The sequence below is a fragment of the Leuresthes tenuis genome, unplaced genomic scaffold (genome assembly GCF_036924035.1).
Source record: "Leuresthes tenuis unplaced genomic scaffold, fLeuTen1.0.hap1 SCAF_14, whole genome shotgun sequence".
Taxonomy (NCBI): Eukaryota; Metazoa; Chordata; class Actinopteri; order Atheriniformes; family Atherinopsidae; genus Leuresthes; species Leuresthes tenuis.
Window position 1 is genome coordinate 2896133 of NW_027325368.1, and position 11329 is coordinate 2907461.

General features: G+C 47.2%; 1 protein-coding gene across 2 annotated transcripts in view; it reads left to right on the forward strand.

The window, feature by feature from the left end:
* slco5a1a (solute carrier organic anion transporter family member 5A1a) overlaps window positions 1-11315 on the forward strand; it is a 39007-nt gene extending 27692 nt beyond the window's left edge. For both annotated transcript variants that reach the window (XM_072363376.1, XM_072363375.1), the window contains 5 exons: window positions 876-1074; window positions 4338-4497; window positions 5973-6217; window positions 6449-6513; window positions 6935-11315. In XM_072363376.1, coding sequence (XP_072219477.1) covers window positions 876-1074; window positions 4338-4497; window positions 5973-6217; window positions 6449-6513; window positions 6935-7467 — 1202 coding nt within the window. In that variant the 3' untranslated portion in view covers window positions 7468-11315. The remainder of the gene's footprint in view (window positions 1-875; window positions 1075-4337; window positions 4498-5972; window positions 6218-6448; window positions 6514-6934) is intronic.
* The last annotated feature ends 14 nt before the right edge of the window (window positions 11316-11329 follow it).

The following is an 11329-nucleotide window of genomic DNA, read 5'->3' on the forward strand; positions in this document are numbered from 1 at the left end:
AACTGGATGATTGATATTTTTGCCCCTGATAGAGACTCCAGAGCTCTACACTTAGGATTCACCACAAAGACAAGTGATGGGATGAATTACTAAGTATAGTTACATAGTTAGGGGACTGGATAGTGTAAGATTGCCACCTTTCATGTGGGTGACAAGAGTTCAAATCCCCTGCATGAAAGGTATTACCTCCAGTAGAAGTCCTTAGGCAAGACCCTCTTAGCCTAACTGCCTACATGTGTAAGTGGGTTTGGATAAAAGTGTCTGATAAACAACTTAAACTTAAGTACATTGAGTCCATCAGGCAGTGACTGCCCCCTGAAAGGCACTAAAACAGTCTGAGCTCGTAGTTTTGGTACTTTCTGAGAAGCTGTGTGTATATCTGCTGTGCTAAACCCTTTCCCTCCATATGATTTATCCTGCAGTCTGACTGCTGTCTGATGCTGAAGATGCACTTTGTGCAGCTCTGGTCTCATCTGTAAAGTTAAACAGATGCAAAAAATGCAAAAAAAACAGTGGATAAAACCAAACTTTTATGTTTTTATGTCCATGAACATGGAGTTAGGATTGTTTTATTACTCGTCTTTTAGCTCTTTAGCTGCTGAATGTTTCTCTCTCCACCAGTTAAGTCTCTGAACTTGGTCAGTTTGCCATTTGAAACTGGGCAGGGGGTGAAAATAGGTTTTTCAGAGCCTGTTTTCCTAAAAGTAGCTCAAAAATAAGGCAGAAACCTGAAGAAAATGTTGGATTGATCGATTACTCCAAAGCCGTTTGACGACAGGAGGGTTTAAGATATGCCTTCTTAGACTTTCTGAGCATTGTTTCTATGAAACTAGTCCCATCCGGTGAACTCTAATAAAGCTTTTCTGTCTCCCCAGGCGTGATCATCGTGCCCAGCGCTGGCGTGGGCATCGTTCTTGGCGGCTACATCATTAAGAAGCTGAAGCTGGGAGCCCGTGAGTCGGCCAAGCTGGCGATGATCTGCAGCGGCGTGTCGCTGCTCTGCTTCTCCACGCTCTTCATCGTGGGCTGCGAGAGCATCAACCTCGGAGGAATCAACATCCCCTACACCACCGGGTGAGGAGCTTTGGAGGGGGGAGGGGGAAATTCAGGGAGGTGGTGGGTTGTCACGCATCGCTTCCGCCGAGGAAGAGCAGAGGCTGCCTGTTTTCTGTCTAATCTGAATTTAAAACTCACTCTGGGTCGGTGTGGCGTTTCCACGGTGATGTGACGGGCATTTCTCCTCCATCCTGCCATAATGAAAGGGTGGAGGAGACGGATGGGAATAGGTGGACAGAAGCATAAAGACTGAAAAGGAAAAGGAAAACACGAAGAGTCTGCCTCTGCCTGTCCTTCTCACTCTGTTCTAACGTTATTAGATTGATCCAGTGGAAACGCACTGATAGGAACTTGTTAAATAATCATTTTTAACTTATTTGAGGCCTGTATTTATGCTTGGATTCCACAGTCCACGAGTGTTGGAGTCTAAAGCCGGGTTTAAACGAGCAGTTTGTCTCATGTCAGATAAGATGTTAAAAGAATTTATGGAAACTGTTCTTTGGATTACAGGTTTATGCTTCTGTAAATAGATTAGTTCACTCCCAGTGGGTTCATTAATGATTCATAATGTCTGTCTGGTATTTGCTCTTGCGGTCAGAGTTGGAGGATGTGATGGTGCAGATGCAGCGTGCTTAGTGGGCTGTGCTACTTACGCAAACTGCTCCACCCAAAGGCGAAGTTTTAGAAAAGCTTTTATCAAGGTAAAAGGTTTGGTGATGACAAAACCTGGGGAATTTATTCGTTTCTGAGTTTGAATCCCAATACTGGCTGACTCGCTGTATTTGGACAACACAGAGAACCCAATAAAACATTTATATATTAGAAAGAAAAACTTCCATCCATCATCTTCAGTTCATCTGAAGCCAGTCATGGAGGCAGCAGGTTGGGAAACTCAGACATCCCTCTGCCCAGCGACGCTCTCCTGCTCCTGCTGGGGGATGCTGAGGCGTTCCCAGGCGGGATGGGATGTGCATTTCTTCAGACCCAGTGTGCGCTGAAAGTCTTGGCTTCATCAAGCCAACAGAACCACGTCATCTGCAAAAAGCAGAGCTGCGACCCTGAGGTTCCCGCCCTGGCGGAGTCCAACATGCACCGTTAAAAAACTCGACTTTCTGGTAAGAATGCGGACACAGCTCTTACTTTTGGAGACCGAATAGCTTCCGGCACGCCTTACTCCTGCAGCACCACCCTCAGAATCCCTTGTGGGACATGGTCATAAGTCCACAAAACACACCAGGACTGGATGGTCAAACTGCAGTGACCTCCTCAGGAACTGCGAGGGGAAGGATCAGTGGTTTAAAGAGAGTGTGATTGATCCCACCTTCCAGCTCTGCTGCCCATCTGCTCTCTGCAGACCCTGTCAGGGTGGGCTCGGGTCAGCTTGGACACCCTGACCGGCCTGTTGCTATGCAGCTTTGACCAGGAGCTCTTCTGTTGAATCAGACGATGCATCAATGAGCCGCGGCTGCTCCTAAACTGTCACCATTTCACTGGTTTTCCTTCTGTGGAACAGGGACCATCACACAAAATAATTACCTTCAACACATGAACTTCAAGCACAGAACGTGCACTCAGTGGTCATAATGTTATGGCTGACTGGTGCTTTTCATTACATTTACTAGTTTAATCTGCAGAATAAGCTATTTTCAGAACAGCCGTTAGACTTTTGTGCTCCAGACATTTTTTTAACACCTCCTCTGGGGTCGTTTTTCCCTCTCGCATCACTTTGTAACTCCAGTAAATGTTCTTTTTAAGGCTCTTTCGCTTAAATCCGAGGCAGCTGTTTGATGGCTGCCGCTTGGCCTTTCTCGTATTAACCCGGCACGACCGAGTCGGTGGTAGTTTTTAATCAGCCCGTCTCTGAAATCGTGGCGGAAGCGAGTGAGCAGATCCGTGCAGGATAATGGATGAAGGGCCAGTAAACGGAGGCGTTTTCTTTGGGACGGCGCGTCCTTAAGAGTGATTACATGGCAGCGATGGAGAGTGTCCAAGGACAGCTTGGAAGAGAGGATCCTTGGCTGCCTGCCCCGTCTTTTTTCCCCTCACGTGTTCCCCCCTCTGGTCCTCCCATCCTTTCTTAATACTTCACTTCATCCTTTCTTTCTTGCTCTCTTTTTCTGGCTCGTCTTTAGTCGACTTCCTCCTTTAGTTTCCCTCACTTCTTCCTCCCTCGGGTACATTAACATCACTTCTGCACCAGTGCATGCTGGTCAGAGCCACTTCTGCTTTTGTGCTCGTTCTGTAATTAAGTGAACTGCAGCCTGCATTAATACGTCTGTTCTGGTTCTGCAGATATTTACCTGCCATTGACTGCAGTCCAATCAGCCCTTCGCAGTCTTGATATTGTGCATGTTGATGCCACTTTGATGCATTTTTAATACATTTTGCAGCCTTGGAGAGCAGCAGCTTAAAGTCGGGGCAGGAAGTGGTTGTATAGGCTGTGATGGCTGCTCCCAGTTTTTGTCGTAATTTCTTTGTTTTTTGAACTCTTGGTCATCTTGGTCCATTTGTTATCTCTTTGCTATTGTCACTGTGTTCCTCAGCTATTGAATTGATTATAATTATTGAAGTGTGAGTAGGACACGGTTTTCCATTAGTTGGGTTTTAGGTGAATAAACCAGAGTGTCACCAGAGGGTGGCAGTATAGGTCGGTATAGGTTGTAATTCAGTAGAAGAAGTAGTTGTCCTAACTGGACACAAACAACAACTGTGGTGGACATCCACAAGAGGAAAGCAGATCTTTGACATCATATCTGTGAAGTTTAGCCGACCCAGATCAGAAACAGCCGGTGAGTCGTGTGGTTTTATTATTCAGCAGGTCAGAGACTGTTCCTAAAGCTGTTCCTTTCCTCCGAATGTGCTTCAAGTCGTCTTTGAAACGGGCAAAAACTGGCTGAAATTCATCAATGATCCCAAACACAGCAGCAAATCTGCATTTAGCCTTCGTGTAATACATAATTTACCTGACTTTACGAGCTGGTGAGGAGCTTTTCTCTCTATCACTTTCTAATTGAACCCCTGGGAATTGAATGAGGGTGTACTTTCTATTTGACGTGACTGTTGCTGCTTTAAAGCTGTGTGAGCTGAAGCAACATGCTTGTGTGTGTGTGCACCACTGATGACTTTTCTAATGATTATCTGTTATTTCCGCGTGGATCACAGTAATGAAGCAGGGATGGTGGATCTCTGTGGATCCAGGGGGTCTAGTTTGGGTCTGGTGGGTGTGAATTCTGCGTTTACCCGCAGTGGTTTTAATGCTGAGCTGTGTTTTCTTTCTCCAGACCTACGCTCACCATGACCCAGAGGAACCTGACCGGAGGCTGTAATGTGAACTGCGGCTGTAAAATCCACGAGTACGCTCCAGTCTGCGGCTCAGACGGCATCACGTACTTTAACCCCTGCCTGGCCGGCTGCAGCAGCGTGGCCAATGACAGCACAGGGGTAAGAGGCGGGGGGGGCGCACACATTCACATTCAACTTCTTAAAAGTATGTTTCTGTTTCTGTATTTATCAGACGCTTTTATCCAAAGCAACTTACAAATGAAGATATAACAGCTTTATAAAAAGCTAACAATAAGCTACATAGAAGGAACCCAGGAGTCCGACTCTGTCAGAGGGGACAGAGTAGAGATAGGGTGCAGGCATAGAAGGAAGTGCAGAAAGATAAAGGGCAGAGATAGAGGGGGGAGGGAAGTACAAGGTAAGTGCTGGGATAGGAGATGCTCTCTGAAGAGCTGGGTTTTCAGGAGCTTCTTGAAGATAGACAGGGACGCCCCTGTTCTGGTAGCGCTCGGTAGGTCATTCCACCATCGTGGGACGACACATGAACAGAGTTTGGATTGTCTTAGGCGTGGTGTAGGAGCTGCTAGACGACAATCCTGGGACCAACGGAGGGACCCAGTTGGGACAGAAGCCTTTGCAAGAGCATTCAAGTAGATGGAGCCGTTCCATTAAGCTCTTTGTAGCTAACATCAGGGACTTGGATCTGATGCTAAGGGCAGCCAGAGGAGCTCAATGAACAGAGGGGGGGGGTGTTCTTTTAGGCTGATCCAAGACCAGACGCACCGCCGCGTTCTGGACCATCTGCAGAGGTTTCACAGGCTGGAGACCAGTTAGGAAACCAGTTAGGAAACCAGTTAGGAAACCAGTTAGGAAACCAGTTAGGAGAGCAGTTAGGAAACCAGTTAGGAGACCAGTTAGGAGACCAGTTAGGAAACCAGTTAGGAGACCAGTTAGGAGACCAGTTAGGAAACCAGTTAGGAGACCAGTTAGGAAACCAGTTAGGACACCAGTTAGGAGACCAGTTAGGAGAGCAGTTAGGAAACCAGTTAGGAGACCAGTTAGGAGACCAGTTAGGAGACCAGTTAGGAAACCAGTTAGGAGACCAGTTAGGAAACCAGTTAGGAGAGCAGTTAGGAAACCAGTTAGGAGACCAGTTAGGAGACCAGTTAGGAAACCAGTTAGGAGACCAGTTAGGAGACCAGTTAGGAAACCAGTTAGGAGACCAGTTAGGAAACCAGTTAGGAGAGCAGTTAGGAAACCAGTTAGGAGACCAGTTAGGAGACCAGTTAGGAGACCAGTTAGGAGACCAGTTAGGAAACCAGTTAGGAGACCAGTTAGGAGACCAGTTAGGAGAGCAGTTAGGAAACCAGTTAGGAGAGCAGTTAGGAGAGCAGTTAGGAGACCAGTTAGGAAACCAGTTAGGAGACCAGTTAGGAAACCAGTTAGGAAACCAGTTAGGAGAGCAGTTAGGAGACCAGTTAGGAGACCAGTTAGGAGACCAGTTAGGAGACCAGTTAGGAGAGCGTTGCAGGAGTCATGAAAGTAAAGAAACGCATATAGTTGATGTTTCTGAAGTCCACGTCTAGGTTCTTTCCACTTTACTTCAGTCTTCATGTTGGTGGTGTTCCCCCCAGATTCGGAACTACTCGGACTGCGCCTGCGTCCAGAGCCGGCAGGTCATAACGCCGCCATCCAGCGGTCAGGGCGGCAACCAGCTCCAGCTCGTCATCGTCAAAACCTACCTGAACGAGAATGGCTACGCCGTGTCTGGGAAGTGCGACCGCACCTGCAACACCCTCATCCCCTTCCTCATCTTCCTCTTCATCGTCACGCTCATCACCGCCTGCGCCCAGCCCTCCGCCATCATCGTCACCCTCAGGTACCAGAAAGGTTCTTCACTGGGTTTCCAGGGGATACTCACCCGTTTTATACTGGTTTACCAGCTGAGTCACGTGAGACAAAGAGAGTAAAACAGTATAAATGACAGATTCTACTGGTTCTGAGACGTTAAAACAATGACAAAGTGCCTGTAAAGCTTTCTTTCTGCAGTTGATTCCGATCCAAAACGCCTCCCTGAGCCTCCACCTTTCTGTGTGGTGTTGTGTTGCAGGTCGGTGGCGGAGCAGGAGCGGCCGTTTGCTCTGGGAATGCAGTTTGTCCTCCTCAGGACGCTCGGTGAGTCGCAGCAGGCCTGCCCTGCTTTATTTCCCTGTTTTTATTCCATTTATTTGAGCTGTTGAAAACCTGAAAGTGGATACGAGTGTCGGCTAAATGCCTCCATTTTGGATAGAATTGCACCTCCGGCGCCCCTCCGGCGCCCCTCCGGCGCCCCTCCGGCGCCCTTATTCAATGCGCAGGGTGCAGTTTTCTGAGCGGGATCTCATCTGCTAACGGATGAGCAACAGCTTTGCTGGATCTCTGGAATAAAACCAACAGGTTTTCTCTGGCAGGTGTTGTTATTTCTCTGCTCATTCATGTCTTTTCTTCCTCCTTCACCTTCTTCTCCTCCACTTTTCTACCTCCCTTCTGTGTTTTCTCCCCCTCTCCTTGGTCATATCCCCCTTTTCTTCTTTTCTCCCACATGTTCTCCACTCAGCCTACATCCCGACACCCATTTACTTCGGCGCCGTCATTGACACCACCTGCATGTTGTGGCAGCAGGACTGTGGCGTCCACGGTTCCTGCTGGGAGTACGACGTCACCTCCCTGCGCTTCGTCTACTTCGGCCTGGCCGCCAGCCTCAAGTTCCTCGGCTTCTTCTTCATCTTCCTCACCTGGTACTCCCTGAAGTACAAGGAGGAGCGGGTGGAGCGCTGGCTGAAGCGCCACCTGTCGCCCGTCGACACGGTGGGCAGCCTGGTGTGCCACCCGGGAGGCCACAAGGGCCACGCTCGAACCCGTTCCTGCCCCGTCAACATCCCCCGCAGCGACCCCAACGCTCTGTCCGCCAATGCGCCGCCACGTGCCGGCGCTCTCAACCGTGGCGTCAGCACCCAGAGTTGCCCTGGCAACGAGCTAAAAGCAATAACTCCTCCTCCTCCTCCGGTGGCTGGGGCTGCGTCGGCAGCAGCGGCGGCGCCCGCCCCGGCGCCGGCCCGGTCCCTGGAGCACGTTTCAGTCCGGGTTTGAGTTGGAGAAGATGGAGCGGGCCGTGAAGCAGATCCACCTCTCAGATGTCCTGTTCCCGTCTCATAGCTCTCGCCTGGCTGAAAAAGCATCTGCCGGAGGCCCGGATTTATGTCCACCCTGAGCTGCCGGGGGGGGGCAACAGCCCGGAGACCCGTTTCCAACAGAAAAATCCACTGGCCTGGTTTTTCTTTGTGGTCCATCAGCCGGTGCTGCAAACGGACAAAGGCTGGGTTTCCCTGACAGTTCACCGCCTGCAGCCCCGTCACCTCGGCAACGTGCCTTCTGTCACCGCAGTCCTCACCTGTACAGAACCCCCGCTCTGCCGCTGGAATCATGGGAGCAGATACCTCAGCTGGGCCAGTCCTCCCGCCCCCCCTCGCCTCACGCCAGCGTGCTTCTGGCTCGTCTCTTTTTATTTCTCCACCTGTTTTTTGTCTCCAGACGATGCATATTAGCAAAACTAACCCCTTGGAAATGTGATCCACACTATTAAGTGTTAAGAACTGGAAACCGATGGCATGGTGCTATGTGAAAAATGATGTTTAGCGTCTGTTATTCTTGTTCTTTTTCTTTTTGGAAGGGTTGAAAACACTTGAACAGAACCCAGCTGGACAACAGGTCACTGGGCTAAGCAGCAGAATGCATTCCTGTCCCGTTTAAAGCCTTTTGTTGCTCTCCTGACACAATGACACGTACGCTTTTCCAGTTCCATACAATGCCCCCTTACATCCGAGCTGCGTCCCCCCCCCCCCGCCCCATAAGTGGTTTAACCTGAACCGAACAGGATCAGCATTTTCTTCCTGACCACATTCCTGGCCAGACTAGTTGCCCGGATCCTTGGAACAATGGGGGAAATACGCAAAGAGGGTTTGGAGCGAACATTTGTACAGATCACAAGTGAAATCTAAATTTCCAGCTGGAACCTGAGGAGAAGGTTTATTCCCAGCACATTTCTCGTAGTTTTTCACAGGTTAAAGGTGAGGAAACGGCTCTGATCAGACTCAACTAAAAAGAAATCGCATCCTTTAAAGTTTGAATGAAACATTGAGGTAAAAGCAGCAGCTGTTCGTGGTTTTTGCACTAATTAAATTAAATAAAAGCCGTTTAGATTCAGTCGACTCGTCTTAAACTGTTCAGCAGTCGTTGTTCTGAATCATTTTCGCTGATCAACCAGTGGAACGTTATTATATCGGGTCAGCTGCTCAATACAACTCGAGCCCATCTATGAAGGAAGCCGTGAATGCAACAAACAGAACCCGTTCTCCGCTGTTTGATCCCTCTGCTTTGAAACGTAAGATTAAATGTAGCTGCTGTCGCAGAGCTTTGGGTCATGTGACATGAGCTCCATCAGTGCTTCAGAACAAGATCATGACTGAAAGCTTCCAGGCGCCACGAGTCGCCTCGATTTGAACGTTTTCTTCATTTAACCCTCAGAGAAAGAAGAAAGCAAACAGTTTGATTAGTTTAAAACCAGCAGAGTTTTCTTTTACTTAACCTAAACCAGACTAAACGGCCATTATTAAATCCTTTGATTTAGAAACAGGGAATAGCACGACTTTAAAGCTGTAACAGCTCAGTATTTACAGCTCTAACATGAGACGGCTGCTGAAGCAGTGAAAGCAAACCAGCGCAGGAATAAACTAACCGATAAACTTTATTAACAGCTGTAATTGTTGCTGAAGTATTTTACTCCCAACCGTTTGAATTTCTCTCTTTAAAGTTAGTATAAAAAAGACAAAAACACCTGAACTACCCAGAATTAAACCTGTTAAAGAGTTGGAGCATTGGACAGAGGAAGAACGGGTGCAGATTGGCATCATTTTTGTTTAAATTGGCCTTTGTAGTGGATGTGCTCCGAATACTATTGTAAAGACTCATTTTTAGGTCAGCTGTGGTCAGAGGTTTGGACTCCTACATTGGGAGTCTTGGACTGGTGTTGCTGATATTTACCTCTTTGCTCGTGAGCAGGTAGTTTCACGCGTTTTGTGTGAATTGGCGAACCTCAGAACCTCAGCTGCCTGTTTAAGGTCGGCGTAAATGACCTTGTGTTTGAGCAGCCGCTGTCCTCTGAGGACACCTGCTGGGCAGACGGGGAACTGCACGCAGGTATTCAGGAACCAGTTCAGCACGTGTCCCACCAACAAGAGAGGGGCAGATAATATCTGAATATGTTACTTTTCTCTAGTATAAAGAGCAGCAGACATGCTGAAAATGATTTAATTAAGAAGAATAACCGTGAATAAGACGTTTTAACACGCTCAAACTACCTGTTTAACACCACAGTTCACAACACACTAAAGTGTGGTTGGAAGCACAAGCAGGGAGGCTTTTTAAGTGGTTGTAAATGTAAAATATCCGTCAACAATTACAGCTTATTGTATGAAGACTTGGCTTCTATTCTTACAAGCGTGTTTCACGATGTTGCAAAAGATTTTTAGTTGTTGACAAATGTTTTCATATATTCTTTAAAAAAAACGTCACAACTGCATTAAAGTGTGTAAAATGTGTTTTAAATGCTCAAATTCACCCCTTACTGTGTACCAAAGTGTTCTAGACCCGGTCGGTACCAATTAAAAGCACTCTGATGTGCACGGATGGTTAACAGTCACAGCAAATAATGCAAACTGCTTCTGGGACTCTGGGCCAAACTAAAGAAGCCGAAACCTTTGATGAAGTCGGTGTTTTCAGAATAATTTGGGTTATTTTCTCCTGCTCAGTAAAGTATATATTAGTATGGACTCGTTTCACGTTAGTTATCCACCACGTGCACAATGAACTGTTCGTTTCAGCTCTTTGTACAAACTGTGTGAAAAGTTTAAAGTTAGATTAGATTTCTAATTCCCTGATTTAGTTAGCAAACTGTTTAATCAACCGAGAGCAAATCTGATTTAGATTGAAATGTTTCAAAGCTGCAGGAAAGTGTTTAACGTGCTGATGACCCAGTCTGAGCGGGATTCAGCACGAGGGATTCCTTTACTTCCACACCATGTTTCTGTCTGCCTGCGCTCACTGTTTACACGTTTATTGTGTCGTGCATTATTTGTCAAACAGGTTAAAAAACCTCCAGAAAGACTTCACGCCTGCAGGGTGGAAAACTGAAGCTCATATCTGTTTGCAAGACGTCTCACATGGGAAAAAAAACTGCTAAAAAGGTGCAAACTGCAGCTAATACTTCCACAGTTTCTGAGGATGGGATGATTTTGTAAAACTGCTGTTTTAATTAAAGTAAAAGGAGCTGAAGGTTGGTGCAGATCGGAGCACGTGATGATAAATGTGGGGATAAAAATCTGAGCGACACTAAACTTTCCATCAAAAAAAAAAAAAAAGGAATCAAGCCAGAGATGATGTCATCGCTGCCTAAAAGCAGCGAAGAAGAAAACTCGGTTTCATGACTCAGCAGAAACGCACAACTTTCCACCTTCATGTGGCGCAGCAAATACAGACCACAGGTGTGTCGTGTCATGTACTGTCGGCACATCCCATGGACAGAATATTTCCTTTCGTTCCTCTGAAAACAGAAAAAGCGCAGTCGGGTGGTTTGAAATCGGACATTTCTCTGCTTTACCGCCGCGAGCGGTTTCATTTCCAGACAGACTGAATCTGCACGAGCTCGTTGGTGCAGAACTAGGTTAGCAGCTTACCTTCTTTCTTTTTTTTTAAAATCAGTATTGTATTTATTTTAAAATGGTGTTTTTGACTGACAGGCCGCACTGATGAGAGGCAACACGTAGATCTGTTTACGGTTGCCTTGGAAACTGACTTCTGTCCATGAAAATGTGAAAATAAAACAGTGTTACAGAAAGTGCTGGTTTGTGGGTTTGATTCTGCTTCTTAACGCTGTCGCCACAGTGAGTAAATCCAA